We start from the raw sequence: 18,149 nt of genomic DNA on the forward strand, positions 1-18,149 counted from the left end.
TCCCTCATCTTTAAATGAAGATAGGATAGAAGCCCTGCCTATCTTCTGGTAAAGATCAAGTGAGATTATATATTTGAAGTTCTTTGAAAATACTTGAGCACCATTTATTTGTAAATTATTAAGATTTTTGATAATTTTAATATCAAAAATTTTGATAATTATTGATAATTATTAAGAATTTTGATAATGATTGGGGGCTTCTCATATCTAGGAACCAGATCTTTTACTGTGATCCTAACTAGAGCCTTGCCATCCTGGGGCACAAGACAGAAAATCAGTACAGTACTTGTTGGTTAGATATTTTGATGGAAGTAGTCATCTAATGCTATAAAACTGGTCCGAAATGGTTAATTGAGCCTCTCGAAGAATATTAAAAGCCCTAAGAAACACTTTAAGGCTGATATGGAAGAATTTGACAAAGTTAACCGGGATTCCACCTGCAAAATAGAATTATTCTAAAGGTGGAAACATTTCAAATATTTGATTGCACTCTCATTTCTAATCATGAAACTGAGCGAAGGTAGGGAAAACTACCTAGGTAAACTGACTCTCCAGCACTTTGCTTTGTTGATGATTGTGCTGAGGTGGCGATGTGTTTCCAGATCCTCTTCGTCTATCAGAATTCCGTGGGGGACCGGTCCTGGGATTCACTGGCCACGTCTGTCAAGAATTAGCCACAAATTTCTAATATACAGTATGCAGCGTGCTCTAAACATCTTACTTTAGCAAATACATACACACACACACACACACACACACACACACACACATTTGGTGCCTTGGAGGCAGAGAATAATAGCCTTAGTTCTAATGAGACATCGGTGAAGGTTATAAACTCTTGGACTCTTAGCATAAGAAGGGGCCTTAAAGATCATCTAGGTCACCTTCCCGTCCTAACCTTGACTCTCTCCTTATAATGATACTGCGATAATCATTTTTATTTTTTTTTTAATGTTATGTGCCAAGCACAGTGCTAACTGAAGTACATAAGCCCTTTCACTTATTTTTCATAATGATTCTGTGAGGTGTGTTATATTATTATCCCTATTACATAGATGAAGGCACCAAAGATTTGGAGAGGTTAAATAATCTGCTTATGGTCATTCAGCAAATAAATGACAGAGCCTGAACCAATTCTGGGTTATCTACTCGTAAATGTTGCCCTCTACTGCCTCCCACATCTCACCAGGGAACAGACCAGCCTAGGCTTGGACCCTTCAAATGCTGGTGGGTACACTGCTTCTCAAGGCATTCAGTCCCTTAGGGGCAATTCAGGTTTCTTCAAGATATCTTAAATGATATGACTTCCATGGCTTCTTTTTCTCTACCACAGGAAGTTGTCAGTGGCCCACCACAGGAATTTTCAGTATCTGCATGCTGTATTATATGATTATCATCTTCTCTAAGGGAGAAAAGAATACCAAATATAGTAACTGAGAACTGCCTTCCATGTATTTCCAGCTTTGCTTCATCTGGTATCCCATTAAGCAAAGATACATAGGTAATATTTCACCATCCAATGATAAATACCAGTCATTTACCTTCAGAGGGCTACTCTTAGGAACGCTCTTCGCCTGCAGACATGAGGAGTAGGGAGGGAGTGTTGCTCCTTACCACATCACAGGACTGGGAAATAAATAAGAACAGTAAGAAACCCCTCATCTCTGTTCTGAAGGAGAGCCCCTTCAGTGGTCAGTTGGATGTGAAACACTAGAATTTCTGAAGTATTAGATTGCAGCAAACTAGTAAAGAGGAAGCAAACACACAGGCTCATCAGTCCCAACAGAACTGTCACTCCCTCCTGAGAAACTGCAGCTGTGCCGCCAGCTCCCATAGGAAAAGGCATAAACTCCTTGTGCGATTCTTCAGTACCCTCCATAATCTGACCCGACTTGGTTTTCCTTTTTTCCACCTCGTAACTATTTGTTCATCATTCCAGACACATTCTCTTTCCTTTCCCTTTTTCACTTCCTCTGAGGAAACCCTGTTGCCCCTTCACCACCACCATTAAGAGTCACCAGGAAGCTTGTTCTTCTTCATCAGAAGTAGTCTGTCTCTTCTCTGTGGTCTCTCAGTATAATGCATTGATTATGTACTTGCTGTTTACCTTTTGTTGAGGAAAATTGGGGATATTAATGATGCTGGCGATTTTCAACAACTAAAAACAAAACTCAAGAAGACAAAGAAATCTCGAATCCATTAGAGGATGTTTTCCATTTAATGGGATTAAAATCACTTTGCGTATAAAGAAAATTCCATTCATGTAATGCTGGACAATCAAAGGACTGCCCTCATCACGGTTCTATACCTTCATCTTTGTATTGTTATAGTTGATTGGATTTGGGGCCTTCTTTCTGCAGATATGCTCCATGCTCACCCTGCTCTTCCTCAGTAGTCTTGAGATTTATATAGGGTGGGGGTGAGGGAGACATTTCTATCAGTGACCCATCAGCTACACAGACCTGGGTTAACCAGAGCTTATGTGCTCTCAGTATGCTGTAGCTACACTGCAAGCCTTGCACTGCGAGGAGACACATTTTTGTTTTGGAGGATGTTACATTAACTCCTTCAGGGTACCAAAGATAAACTTCCATTTTCTGACAAGTTTCTGAAAGGTGGGCTAAATTATTTGTTTGTTACCGGCAATATTAGATATGTCTTTTGCTCTATAGTGGTATTATAAAAAACAATCTACTCATATTTAAGACTATTTCTAGCCTTTTTTCCTATGTATTTTAAATACTTTTACTTTACTATTTTAAAAAAATTAGCATAGGGCTCTTAACATGGACTTTATGTTTGGGTATTGGGGTTGTATTTGTTTCTGAGGGAGGATTATCAGATTTTCAGAGTTCTTTAACCTTCAAAAGGTTATTCTCCAACTTACAGTTCTAGTATTTTATCTATGTGCCTTCAGACTCTTTTAAGACAGTTTCTATAACTGGATACTTCTGTTTTGGATACTTCTTTTTTATGGGTGTGAGGTAAAAAACATGTAACATGAGATCTACCCTCTTATCAAATTTTTAGGTGTACAGTACAATCTTGTTAACTGTATTAGTCCATTCTCATGCTGCAAATAAAGGCATACTCAAGACTAGGTGATTTATAGAGGAAAGAGGTTTAATTGACTCACAGTTCAGCATGGCTAGGGAGGCCTCAGGAAACTTACATTCATAGTGGAAGGGGAAGTAAACATATCCTTTTTCACATGATGGCAGGAAGCAGAAGAATGAGCAAAAGGGGGAAAAGCCCCTTATAAAACCATCAGATCTCATGAAAACTCACTGACTATCATGAGAACAGCATGGAGATAACTGTTACCTCCCACCAGGTCTCTCCCACTACACATGGGGATTATGGGAAGTAAAATTAAAGAAGAGATTTGGGTGGGAACACAGCCAAACCATATCATTAACTATATGCACATCACTGTACAGTAATCTCTAGAACTTTTTCATCTTGCACGATTGAAACTCTATTCTTATTGAACAGCAACTCCTCATTTTCCCCTCCGCACAGCCCCTGGAAAGCACCATTATACTCTCTGCTTCTATGAATTTGACTACTTTAGATACCTCATATCAGTAGAATCATGTATTTATCTTTCTGTGACTGACTTATTTTAGTTAGCATAATGTCCTCAAGCTTCATCTATGTTATATCCACCATATGACAGAATTTTCTTCTTTTTAAAGACCGAAAATTATTCCACTGTATGTATATGCCACATTGTCTTTATCCACTCATCTGTCCATGGACATTTAGGTTATTTCCTAATAACCTTGGCTATTGTGAATAATGCTGCAATGAAAACAGCAGTGCAAATATCTCCTCAAGATCCTGCTTTCACTTCTTTTGAATGAATACCCAGAAGGGGGAATGACTGGATCATATAATGGTGATTCTATTTTTGATTTTTTGAGAAACTTCCAAACTGTTTTGCTTAGTGGCTGCACCATTTTACATTCCCACCAACAGTGCACAAGGGTTCCAGTTTTTCCACAAACTTGCCAACACTTGTTATTTTCTTGAGAGTGGCCATCCTAATACATCAGGTAAAAATTTTTTTGTGGTTTTGATTTTCATTTCTCTGCTTGTTAGTGATGTTGAGCATCTTTTCATATACCAGTTGGTCATTCATATATCTTCTTGGAGAAATGTCTATATGAGTCTTTTGCCAAGTTTTAAATCAGATTGTTGGGCTTTTTTTTTTTTTTCATATTGAGTGGTAGGAGTTGCTTATATGTTTTCAATATTAACCCCTTATTAGATATATGGTTTGCAGATATTTTCTCTATTCCACAGGTTACCTTTTCACTCTATTGATTGTTTTCTTTGCTACACAGAAGCATTTCAGTTTGACATAGTCCCACTTGTGTATTTTAGCTTTTGTTGCTTGTGCTTTTGGTGTCATATCTAAGAAATCATTGCTAAAACTAATATCATGAAGTTATTCCCCTCCTTTACTTTCTTCTAAAAGTTTTATAGTTTCTGGTTTTACATTTAAATTTTTAGTGCATTTTGAGTTGATTTTTTGTATGGTGTAAGATAAGAGTTCAATTTCATTCTGTTACATTTTGTAGAAGAGAATTATCTACTTCTTCCCTCTCCCAGACCCCCTGACCCAAGGCAGGGTTGTACTCTGTCACCCAGGCTGGAGTGTAATGACACAATCATAGTTCATTATAACCTCAAATTCCAGGGCTCAAGGGATCCTCCAGCCTCAGCCTCTAGAGTAGCTGGGACTATAGGTATGTGCCCCTACGCTAAGCCAGCTTTTAAAAATTTTTAATAGAGACAAGGTCTCTGTTGCCCAGGTTGTTCCTCAAGCAGTCCTTCTACCTCGTCCTCCCAAAGTGCTGGGATTATGGGTGTGAGGGACTGTGCACACAGCCTAATCTACTTCTTGAGTCCTCCATGGTAGATACCAAGTTGACATGATCGGTCAACTTCTGTAATGAACCTCTTTGGGCAAGAAGATTTTTTAGTCAGGATTATTTCCTGAGGGTAGATTTGAAGTATGGGAATTACTAAGTCATGTGTGGAAACACTTAAGGCTCTTGATATTGCCAAACTACTTGCCAAAAAAGATTATAGCAGTTTAAATCAGCAGACAACTCCTTCTTCACCATTTTATCATACCCTCACTGTCGTCGAGCAGTTTGTTTAAAAAGGAAAGAAGGGGAGCAATAAATATTTATGAACCTATTAAGTACAAATGGAATTTTGTTCTTTAAGTCTGCATTTCTTTGCCACTACTAGCTTGGTTGAACATTGTTAGCCATTTGTATTTATTCCTTTCTGAATTGTCAGGCAAAACATAACAACAGAGCAAGGAAGACAAGGAGAGCTATGAAGTATCATTGAAAGGGTTCATCATGCCTGTAATTCCAGCACTTTGGGAGGCTGAGGCAGGAAGATCGCTTGAGTCTAGGAGTTTGAGACCAGCCTGGACAATATAGTGAGACCTCATCTCCACAAACAAACAAAAAAATTAGCTGGGTGTGGTGGCACACACCTATAATCCTAGCTATTCGGGAGGCTGAGCCAACAGGTCAAGACTGCAGTGAGCCACGATTGTGCTGTTGCACCACAGCCTGGGTGACAGAAAGAGACTTTGTCTCTAAAAAAGAGAAAAGCGCAAAAGTGTTCAGAACAGTTACTGCCATTACTTGCTGTCCACAGGACTGGAATAAAGTATGGGAGGAGGGAGTTAGTTTCCTGCCCATTCTTGTTTTGATAAAATGAGGATAAAAGTAATGGCTTCACAGGACTGATGACAGGTAAATGAAATTACATCATGTAATTCATTCAGTACCTGCTCAATACATGTTGGCCCCTTCATTATCTCTTCCTTTTTACCTCCCGTTCTATTTCTGTGCTTGCAGGCTAGGTGGAAATAGAGGCTGCCTAGAAACATGCATTAACAGGTGCTTCTTGGGCCACCCTAGCCTGAAGAAGGAAACCAGAGAGTATAACAGTGGCACCTCAATGCCTTGGCCTTGAGGACCCTCAGGGTCCCTTCAGGCCTCCAGATTTGAGGGGAGGCTCTAGCATGTTCTGGCTGCAGCTATTGTCTTCAGGGATTCTGCAGCTTATAGCTGCTTGGTAAGTTCTTTGCTTGTGGCTGATTAAGTGTTACCCATTTCCAACCTGTGTCTTATATTCTTGTTCTGAGCCTGGTACCATCCCTGCTCCCTGCCAACCCACTCCCATCAGGTCCTCTACCCCAACACAACACTTCACGTCTGGTATGAAACTTGCCCATACGCAGGCCCCTTCCTCTCCCTGTTGCACCTGCCTCCTCAGGTGGAACAGACTTGAAAGCCTGACCTAGGCATGCATGAGGTTGCCTCGTAAAACATCACTGTGTCTTCTTCTTTGATTACAGAGGCAGGTGTCCCCTCTATTATGGAGGCCGAAGCCACCCATCTTTCGATTATATAACTCGTATTTCCCTGTCTGAGTAATCAAGATTGTAGGGCTACATTAACAGTCCCTAATACACACATACATACACCGAACCCATCATCATTGGCTGCCCCAGCAAAATGTTTCCAGATTCTATTAAGTTTTCACTCTTTCCAAAGCTTTTCTTCTTCAGCCTATAAAAAGCAAGCAGTTGTTTTTTTCATTCCCGGGGTACTTCTACCAATTGGAGTTGGGCTGTTGGAGTCATCTCCACTGCCTACCACCAGGACAAGGAGAGCAGTGTGAGTGGAAGAGAGAGAGGTGGCAGGGAAATGTCCCTTAGTGTGAGCTGTGTGGTCAGGGGTCCCAGGTGCCCATAGTCATAGAGGAGGTAGGGACCCACTTGAACATCACCAGGTACTTTTTTCAGACCTGGCCTAAGCAGTTTGGCGTCTCCCAGCCTGGGTTGCTTATATCTCCTTCCTCCCTGCCCCTGCACCCTCTGTCTTGGTGCCTATTCTCATTATCAGAGTTGGCAAGGCTCTCATGCCCCTCAGAAGAGGAATTCTTCCATTTCCTCCCTCAGCTGGAAACCACACACCTTGCTAACTCTCCTGTCAACCACAACATATTTGAACTACTTTTACTTAAGCAGGATCACTCTGCTCTAATAGAATAAACAGGAGACATCCCTGCCACTTTACTTCATCCTGGAGGGGCTAACCTTCCTGCTGCTGTCCACCAGCTTCTCTAGTCTCCAAGCAGAGTCCCCTTTTCCCTCCCAGCAGCGCATTCAGCTAGCACTTATTGAGCACTAATTATGTGCCAGCCACTGGGACGCTGGTCAGAACACGATGCGTGCTGTCACAAGAAGTGCTCAGTCATTGAGAAGACAGACTGGGCCGTGCCCCTGTGAGGCAGGCAGAGTGCTGCTGGGCCCACCAGAGCAAGGCAGCCAGCTCACAGTCAGGGTTGGGCCAGATAACCCAGGTACTCTGTAACTTCTGGAAGCTAGATCCTGTGCTTTGCTGTTAGAAACATTCTCCAAGTGTGCAGTGGTAGGAGAGTGGCCTGGCTGTATACAGAATGCCCAAACTTCCCTCTCAACTCTGAAAACCTTGAATGTGGTAGTCCCCAGAATTGAGCCTTGGCTGATAGGAAAGGCTGACCTGGTCAGTATCACCAAGGAGGGCTTCCCAAGTCACAGGTCTTCACTACCACACACAGGTCTCCACTGGCCAGCTTGTGTTTACTTCTACAAAAACAAACAATGTTTAACTTTTATAAAGCAGTAAACATTTTTCCTCTCCTAATTCAGTCTTACATGAAACCTTAATAAATAAGCAAGTAGATGCTCTGCTTGAAACTGGGATGAGAAGTCTGGTGGCCCAGCAACCCCAAGGCCCCTCTGCATACAGTTCAGAAAATAACACATGGCTGTGACCCATCACCCCCAGAAAATCCTAAGCTTTTGAGGTCCCACCCATAGAGGAGGAGGCCTCACATCCTCCTCTGAGCAGCAGGGAGGGGGCTGCGGAGCCAGTACCAGTTCCTTAGCATGTCCGAGTGCTGTAGACAGAGCTGCTGAGGGGAAAAAATCAAGAAAACTTGCCAGCACCAACAGGGGATAGCTTTCATCTTAATCTTGCCCCAAATCCCAGAACCAGTAAACCATCTGCTGTCCTCACTGCGCCCGCCCAAGAGGTAACGGAGGACACAACAGGCAGTCCCAGAGGGTACCGAAGGGAGAAGGGTGCCACACTCCCAGCACTCATTTCAGCAGCGGGGCAGACTGGGGTTGACGCAATATGGAAGTGAGGACCTAGCCTAATACATATTTAGCTTTCAAATTTTGAGTCTAGGAGTGTGGGAAGTCATGAGAAAACAGAGAGGAAAGAATGAAGAATGTTATGACAGAAATGCATTCCCATTAAAAATGTACTTTTTTTAAAAAAAAAGAAAGCTCATCTAATGTTAATCTAGAAACTAGTTTCATGGGGATTTCAAGAGGCTTGTGGAAGAAAACATCGTGGTAATTGTATATGCTAATGGAGTACGTACAGGACATTGTTATAGTGATGGAAATTCTATTTCATGCAAACACTAAAGCAATCCTCCCTTTATATCTTGGTAAAGCTGATTGACAGAGTATAAAATTGCTTTTTAATCCAATTTAGGAAACAAAATGTGTAGTGGGTTTTAGTATTTTAAAATGCTTGAAGCATGGAAGCAGAAATTCAAAATACCCTGGCAGACTGTCTATGATATTGTATATCAACAGGACATTTTAGAAATATTATTTCAATATAAGTTTCTTTGAATTGAGTCATATTTTGTTCCAAAGCTTTTTTGGATTAGAGTAAGGAGAACGTATTGTGGAAATATGACCCAGAGGAAAATGAACAGAAACCAGTTTTTAGCCACATTTCTCAGGAATAGGAAGTTTGTAAGTCTCTTTCTTTAACAAAAAGTACTGCAGCTGCTTTCTCCAAGACTATCCCCATACAGGCCACCCCCACCAGGCTCATCACCTCTACTGAGATCACTCTTATTAAGCTCGCTGCCACCTAGGCCACCAGAACCATTGACCTCTTCTCAAATCTCATCCTATTTCATCTCTCCTCGGCATTTGGTCCCACTGACTAAATGCTTTGGTCCCACTGACTGACTGCTTTTTATGTCTTTTTTTTTTTTTTTTTTTTTATAAGACAGGGTCTTGCTCTGTCACCCAGGCTTGAATGCAGTGGTGCTATAATGGCAATCCTCCCACCTCCACTTCAGTTTTGCCATGTTTCCCAGGCTGGTCTTGAACTCCTGGGCTGAAGAGATTTGCCTGCCTTGGCCTCCCAGTGTACTGGGATTACAGGTGTGAGCCACTGCCCCCGGCCAGCCTTATGTCTTGAGGCCATCTTGACCCCATGACACCTACTCTCTGTGCCACTCCTGTATGTCAGCACTCTCCTCCTCCTCCTTTTCTGTGCTGCCACACACTTATGTTTTCCAGGGAGCTCTGTTCACTGCCCTCTCCCTGATTGCTCGAAGCTGTCTTGAGAGATCTCCGCTGCTCCTACTGCGCAGCTTCCACCTCTGGCCCAGAACGCCCACATTTGTGTCTCCAGCTTCTCTCCTAAGCTCTAGACCTGCAGACCAAGCTGCCTTCAGGCCATTTTTCCAGGGATGTTCTGCAGGTTCTTCAAGCTGTTTTTGTTACCTTTCCCTGCTAAGCCTCTTCCTCTTCCGGTGTCTTTACGCTAGCTAAGGAACTCACATTATTCTAGTTTCTTACACTAAAAACTTGTCACCTTTGGTTCCTCCCCTCACTCTCACATTTAATCAGGCGCCAAGTCCTGGAAAAGCTCCTCCTTCATCCCCCAATTTTGTCCCCATCACCTGGACTCTAACAGGAGCTTTTTAAGACTTTGCTAATTTCTATCTCTTCCCTGTCTGTTGATCCTACACATGATTCACCCATTTCTCTCAAAATTGCAAACTGCACAACTCACTTCCCAGTTGCCTATGGCAGTGATTTCCAAACTGTCCTCTTAGGAGAGCCAGGAGGGTTCCCCAGACCTCTCTCGGGTCCATCCCTCAGATTTCCCCACAGCTTTGTTTTGCATCAGCTTCACAGATTCTAAGTGGTTTTTTTCTCTCTCTCTGAACAAATTACAGCCATCTCTCAGTATCTGCAGGAGATTGGTTCCAGGACCCGTCACATATACCAAAATCTATGCATACTCAAGTCCCTCAGTCAGCCCTGCAGAACCCAATAGAACCTGTGTTATGCAAAAAAATCAGCTATCCGTATATGCAGGTTTCCCATTCCATGAATACTGTATTTTCAATCTGTGTTTGGTTGAAAAAAATTTGTATAAAAGTGGGCCTGTGCAGTTCAAACCCAGGTTGCTCAAGAGCCAACTGTATTCTGTGTCTAAAAGTTTGAAAACCAGCTACTAAAGGTCAGGGCACCCTCTGGAGCAGATCATGAAGGCCTTTTACAGCCTACTTTTTCTACTTCACTCCTTTGGAGAGTGGCCTGAGTTCAAATGCAGGTTCTGCCACGTGCAACTGTGCAACTCTGAACAAGTTACTTCCTAAAGCCTTCGTTTTCCCATCTGTGAAACAGGAATGGTAATATTAGCTCTGTCACAGACAGTGTTAAGGAGTTACTGAGATAATGCTTGGCACGTGTGTTAGTGCGTAATCAGTGTTGGCAATTACCATCATGTTAGTAGTCAGGCCCCACCAGTTTAGAAACACATCATGCCCTTTGATGCCTTGGTTTGCTTTTGGTAGCCTTTGATGCTTTTGGTATACTTTGCCCTTTCATGCTGGTTTGGAATCCCCCCTCCTCATTTTTTCAGTATCAACTCTTATGTAATTAGTAAGATTGATATTTTCATTTTTCTGTGAAGCCTTCTCAGACACAATACTGTCCATTTGCTTCCTTAGTGCTAAGTTTATACATCTTTCTAAGGTACTCACCATGTTGAATTTTATTCTTTCTCCATACATTCTCTTTTTCTCTCCTTCCCTCCTACTGTCTCTCTCTCCCTCCTCTACTCCTACAAAGACTATGGATCATCAAGGTGGGGACCTGACCTGATTCATGTTCATGCCCTTGAGGTAAATTATGGGTGCTTCCATAGCTGCGTCCTTGGAATACACAAAGGATCCTTCCATATCCATGTCCTTGGATAGCCTGTGGGTGCTCCCCTATCTATATTCTTGGGATACACTGTGAGCCTTCACATATTTTTTGAATGAAGCAAAGTAACCAATGAATAGAAAAGTGAACCAGGAAGAAGAAGGTACCTTGTGATGAGGATCCCTGAGTGGTACTGAAATCACCAGGTTTAATTTGACAATTCAGCTTTGCTTTATGCCTGGCTCCGTATTGGTTGGTTAATGACCGTTGGTAGCCAGGTCTCTTCAACTGATCTGCTACTACAATAAAAGTGCTGAAGTATTTTACCCAAAAACAAACTCAGTTATCTGTGGGACATGTATATGTGGAAAACACAAATTACCTCTACAGTAATATGAACATGTAATATTTTTTAGTGGCAAAAATATCTACTATTCAATGCACACTTATATGCCAAGTACTATGTGAATGAATGCTTTACATATATTACATAATCTTCAAAAATTAAAACCAGCAAGGTATGTTTTTACTATTCCAGTTTTACAGATGAGCAAACTGAGGTTCAAAGAAATTAAATAACATGTCCAGGGTCTCGTAGCTAAACAGTAGAGCCAGGATTCCAGTAAGTGATTCAGAGTGGCAGATGGTAGATGAGATTAAGGCAAAGAATCCTGGTGACGTGTACCGCATTCTCCATCACCACATGATCTGAGTGAGCTGTGGCTACTTGCAGTGTTTTTTGTCCTGTCCCTGCTTTGTGTCTTACTCATTCCAGGGAGTAAGCAACATTGAAAGTCAGACTATGTGGTGTCTCTCCCAAATAGCACTAGCTTAATTCGCAGAACTCTTTATTGATGTTTTAAAAACATCTTTTCTGGTGTTAGGCCATTTTATCAGAACCAGTTGCACCAAAGCATTGTAGGCATGAAAAAAATTGCTATCTCCAGTTGTCTTTTGTTTGTGTGTTTGTGTGTGTGTGTGTGTGTGTGTGCATGTGTGTTTTGATGCAAGTCTAGAAAATAGATTTGTATTACATATATACATACATACATGTACATACATATATAGCGAGAAAAAAATAAAAATATTTATTGCAAGCCAGGCATGGTAGCATGTGCCTGTAGTCTTAGTAACTTGGGAGGTGGAGGCAGGAAGATCGCCTGAGCCCAGGAGTTCAAGGTTGCAGTGAGCTATGATTGCACCACTACACTTCAGCCTGGATAACAGAGCGAGACCCCATCCTTTACAAAATGTTTATTATAGAAAACTTGGAAAGCACAGAAAGAGTACAAAAGAAGTTAATCTCCCATTAAAATCAAATATTTAACCACCATGAACATTCAACTTGTGACTTTCCACTGGTTTTTAATGTCTACCTATACATTTTTATTGTCAAAATAATTAATAATCTGCTATGTAAATTGTTAGGGTACACTGATTTTTTTTCATTTAGCAATGTATCATGAACATTTCCCTGTGCTAATACATATTCTTTCATTACCTGGTTTTGGGAGCCACTTAATAGCCATCATTAACTGTGATATAAGTTAATTTACCTGTTTTTTTTTTTTCACATTTTGCTTATTCCCATACTTTTGCTAATGATTTTTATGTGACTTATGCTATTGTTGATATTGCAGATCCCAAAAAAGAGGTGTATGAGTTAATTCTTTGGTATTAACATTTATGTGAATGATAACTATGGGATCATTTTCATTCAAATTATTATAGAATTTTAAGATCTTAGCAAAAAGCACTTTAGCAGCCACCCAAGGTGGCCTCTAATAGGCCACATCTCTTCAGCAGTTTCCTTGACAGCTGAGCCAGTCTTGTCTCAGAGACCTCCATGAATAGGTGCTGCTCACACCTAAAGACCATAGCTCTCTGCTTCTCTTCATATGCCCTGACTTTAGGTGCTCCTGCAGTGGATGCTGACACAAATAGATTTTGAAAAGTTGCTTCCGAAATTTTTAGAAGCACTGCACTTCAAGATCAGTGTGATTTTATCTGGGAGGGAAGTTAGACGCAGGATGGCGGGCAAGATAGCACAGAATGCTGGCTGAGCTAGTAGAAACCAAGCCATTATTATAGATGGACAAAGCGTGTTCTCTGATTTGCAAGCTATAGTTATTCTAATTGATTTCTGCATACTTGTGGATAGGGATCTGCCCTCTTCCATTTATTTTTCTCCTGACAAGTAAGACGTGAAATGTTGTTCCATGCTTTTCTAATTTAAATGTTGTACATGTTGAGAACTGATCTTGCCAGCCATTTTAAGCCTGGCCAAAAACATAACACATTGTTGTTATTAGCCTTCACCATTTAGTTAGGGCCAATATTTTGTTTAGAATTATAAAGGAGTATAAATCTCTTTTATAGTCATAGCCGATTGCTGCCATAAGGTAGATAAGATGAGAAGGCAGAGTTATTTCCTTAATGTGTTGCTTTGGTTAGCCTCATAAGGCTGATTAGGCCAGGGATGTTCACTTTGAGAGACTTCTTGGGAAGTAAGATTTCATTTTAATTCAGCTTAAAAAAATATTACCTTGATGTGCAAGGCTCTGTAGGAGGTGCGGGAGGGGAAATTAAGATGCAGATGACAAGGTTCATGCTCTTGCGGGTCTTATGATTCAACAGAGAAACAAGATACATGATAACTAATATAAGGTGGCATGTGAGTAGTACACATACACAAAGATTAGAGAGTTTAGAAGAGAAACAGCATTACCTCATGGCCTGTGTTTGGGGCTGTGGATGATGGCCTTGAGGCCATATGCATCCCACTGAGCCTGCAGGCTGAGTAAGCCATCTGTCTCACACACATGTGTACTACTATTTTTCAAATGTTTTATGTGTAGATGCCCTGGTGGCCAACAATGCTTTTAGATTAATTTTTGTTTTATTACATTTATTGTAGCTTTTTGTCATATTGTATATTTTCAGTCAGTAGCTACTACCCTGATGATTCCTATCATGAACACCTTTGAAATTTTTTCATGTTAAAAATTGGTCCAGTTATCCAAAGATGAAAAACCATTGTCTATGGCAGCCTTCAATGCTGTCCAAAAGACTTTTCTGTGATCATGGAAATATTCCCTGCATTGTCCAATACAGTAGTTATTAGCCACATGCAGTACCTGAGCACTTGAAATATGGCTAGTGAGATGGAAGAACTGAATTTTTAATTTTGTTTGGTTTTAATTAATTTAAATATAAATAGCCACGTGGTAGAAACTGTCGTATTGAACAGGGATAGCACATATCTATAATGTCTCTTTGTCAGGAATTTTCGGAAGTCCTACCCTCCCCTGCCAGTTGACTTGTCCTGCCTCCTGCTAGCTTATCTTTTCTTTTCTTTTCTTTTCTTTTTTTTTTTAGATGGAGTCTTGCTCTGTCGCCCAGGCTAGAGTGCAGTGGCACAGTCTAGGCTCACTGCAACCTCTGCCTCCTGGGTGCAAGCAATTCTCTGCCTTAGCCTCCTGAGCAGCTGGGATTATAGGCACCCACCACCACACCCAGCTAATTTTTGTATTTTTAGTAGAGATAGAGTTTCACCATCTTGGCCAGGCTGGTCTTGAACTCCTGACCTCGTGATCCACCCTCCACGACCTCCCAAAGTGATGGGATTATAGCCGTCAGCCACTGCACCTGGCCTTGCTAGTTTATTTTCTACCCACAAATGTGGGTGACTACCAGGCCCACTCCTTCTCAGGTGCCCCTATTCCTGAAGGTTCTTTAGGCTAAGAGAAGAGTTCTTTCATAGATTCTTAATCAAATGTAAAAGCCTTTTCTAATCATAGAAATGAGAAGAATGGGAGTTTACATTTATAGCCACCATCTGATTTCAGGGGCTTTAAGGAGATTTCTGTATACCTGGGACACATGAGTTAGTTGTTTTCATATTTTATTTGTTTCAAATTTTATAAGCATGATCCTTCTTTAAAAATTGACTATTTGATAGACGTGGTGACTATGAATAATTAGAAAATCAGATGAAAATCTTATTCCGGGGCTCTCATTAGGCCAGAAATCTCCCTTCTCCATTGTTTTTTTGATGATGATTATTATGGATAACCAAATGCTCTTCCTTCTCCAACTTACCCTGAAACAATTAATACAGTTCATAACACTTTACAAGTTATTTATTTTTCTCATGACTCATAGCCTCGGAGTCCTTTAAGACCATCACTGGCAGTAGCAATGTACATTTTAATGGTTCCTATTAAGGTAACAAAATCACAAGAGGATAGCCAGGTAACTCCAAACATAAAATTCACCATAAAGTAAATATAACTGTATTATGACTGATACTCATTATAAACATAGTGCAAATTGGATTGCTAGGTAATTCTCTATTGTTATTTTTCGAAAAAGACTTTTGTCTTGCACTGTTTTAAAACAAGACATTAGGAGGAAAGCAGTAGTTCATAGAATCCAAAAAGGCAGATGGCCAGAAAGTTCTTTTAGAACGCATGTTTGAGGAGTTCTACCAAAATAACAAACACCTGTCATGGCCAGCCTGGAAATGGGTCCCAGGTCTTTCTGTGGAGTGAGGCTTTCTATCCTACCTCCTCCCAAGTGTGACGACCATATCACTGTCCTCCTGCTGCTCTCTGGGTGTCTCTCTTTCACTTCCCTACTCTTTCTGCTTTGAGGCCAGAAGCTTGGAGGTGTCTTCAGATATCAGACCCAGAGTGAGGAAAGTTGCCTGCATGTGTTCTCCTGGCTCCTGCCGGGCCATACACCTCGACACCAAGCGTGCCAATGGGAGAGGAAGCTTAAGGGCAACTGGGTGATGCCCAAAGGGTACAAATCCTCAACTAGATGACAGGGAAACATTGATAGTTGTGCCATAGTGTCCATTCTGTATACCATGACTCTTCTACCTTTCACTGTCTTTCATAAACTTCCACGGACAGAAAAATACATAGGCAATTATTTCTGATAGTAACATTTTGGAACACCTTTTTTTAGTACTTGCTCTTGCTGTCCATATCCCTCTGTAGTCTGTTAGCCTCCATTTTAAAGGAGATTGCATGGGCTATTGTTATGTTTGTCTTTGGTGGTGGTGGTGGGGTGGGTGTGTGGGTGTGGGTGTGGTTGTGGGTGTGGGTGTGGGTGTCACGGATGGAACCAGGAGGGGAGAATGCCAGCCAGAAAAGAAAGGTTAACATTTGCAATTATAAAATAACCTTCAAAAATTGCTCCCTATCTATCCTATAGTAAAACAGAAGAATAAAAATGGAAACGTAGTCTTTTCTCAGCCCCCAGGAAGTATATCCATTCTTGCCCTATACTCCTACCCACTTTGTAGAAGATAGCAATGAAGAGGTGTATGCTGAGACCCCCATTCCCCACCCCCACTCCCTAGTCTTTGGGAAAGGATCTAAGAGTGTCACAGTTTAGGGTCTATAACGCTCCCCTCCCTTGGGTCTTCCCATGCTCTGGCTGCCACCCTTCCTCCCTGTAGCACTTGAGCAGCTGTGGGTGGCTCTTTTCATAGGAGAAGATTCTTCTCCTTAATACATGTGTATAGAAAAAAATAGTGGACAGTGCTACTCAATCTCAAATCTTTGTACTGCACTTGGTTTAACCACATAACTTTTTAACCTTCATGTGTCCATTTTATAAGGTTTCATTCTGCTTCCAAAATTATACCAAATTATCATGTCTTCCACATTTTCCTTTATGCTATTTGAGTCTTATGTATTTCTTTGATTAGAGTGTCTTAGCCTGAAAGCCTCTGATCTTCACTGTAGGAAACTAGTACAAGGCTAATCATCTGTCAGCAAACTTTGTGTTGCTGGATGTTTTAGTAATTGCCTTCAAATGTAGTAATGAGGTTTCAGGTTTAATGAAATGCTTATAAATGGTGGCTTTAGGGAAATCAACTGCTCTATTTTCAATACTGAATTCCAAATTACTTATGTATTAACACAACTGTGTCCTGCTTTTTTATTTCAGTACCTACTAGAAATGAAAAGCTTAATCCTACCCCCAGAACATATCCTGAAGAGAGGAGACAGCGAAGCAATAGCATATGCATTCTTTCATCTTGCACACTGGAAGAGAGTGGAAGGGGCTTTGAATCTTTTGCATTGTACGTGGGAAGGCAGTAAGTACTCTTCTTTTTTTGAAACATTTTTAAGAGCATGAAGAGGTGCTAAACTGTTTTTGCACTGAGTGTTTATGATGAATAATGAAGATTTACATATGTACTGCTCTTGTGTTCTGTGATGGCGCATCTAAGCCAGTTAGTGACTTAGGTTCTTCCATCCCCCGGTGGTGGTGGATATTCCTGTGATGAGGCCATTTCCACAGCTCAGAAGGGTAAGTTTATGTTATAGAAGGGGTGAACCCAGATGTTCTTCAAAGGGGCACCCTGTCACCCTGAAAACCCTGTTTGGAAACTTGGACAGCCCCACAGCATCCTGGTAATCTTTGGCATGGGGTTAGGCTTCGTGCTGGACGCTGATGACCACTTCTTGATGGCCTTTCTGGGAGGGTTGGCTAAGAGCCACAGTTATCCTCCACTGGAGTCAGAGTGACTACCCAAAAAGGTGTGGCAGTTATGCTCAAACCAAGAACAGTGGCCATTGAACCCTAGTGTTTGCTAGGAGTTGTAGCATTCATGTATTAATGGATAAATGCTTGGTAGATGAATGTAGGGATAAATAAATCTGCGGGCTTGTTCTCCATAGATATTATTATTCCATGTAAGGAGAAGAGGCTGTAATGGTGGGTGAGACATGCTCCCTGCCTTGGAGAAGCATGTCATCTAATTGGGAAGAGGAACCAGCAGCATGTGGCAGCTGCCTGTTGATTTTTCAGAAGGGAGAGGTTATGGGGTGGAGTGATCATGGTTAACATTATGAGTCAGATGAGATTTGAACCAAGCCTTGAAGAAGTAGGACAGTATTATAAGCAAGGACACTGTGTGAAGAAATGGTAAGTGGTGGGGCTATTTGAGAGAATGTAAATTAAGGAAAAAAGCCAAGACTATGAATTATTGGACAACATGTGCACATGTGCATTGACACTCTGCTAGCATTAATTTTAGCAAAACAAATACAATATGAAGCATGGCTTT

At 41.2% G+C, this 18,149-nt stretch overlaps 1 protein-coding gene across 50 annotated transcripts in view; it reads left to right on the top strand.

The window, feature by feature from the left end:
- Positions 1-18,149, top strand: part of ST7 (suppression of tumorigenicity 7) — a 277,720-nt gene that overhangs the window by 240,379 nt on the left and 19,192 nt on the right. For all 50 annotated transcript variants that reach the window (XR_012432804.1, XR_012432806.1, XR_012432805.1 and 47 more), the window contains one exon: positions 17,024-17,174. Coding sequence is in view for 40 of the 50 variants with exons in the window: in XM_074035840.1 (XP_073891941.1) it covers positions 17,024-17,174 (151 nt within the window). In the remaining 10 variants the exon portion in view is untranslated. The remainder of the gene's footprint in view (positions 1-17,023; positions 17,175-18,149) is intronic.

The sequence above is a fragment of the Macaca fascicularis genome, chromosome 3 (genome assembly GCF_037993035.2).
Source record: "Macaca fascicularis isolate 582-1 chromosome 3, T2T-MFA8v1.1".
Taxonomy (NCBI): domain Eukaryota; kingdom Metazoa; phylum Chordata; class Mammalia; order Primates; family Cercopithecidae; genus Macaca; species Macaca fascicularis.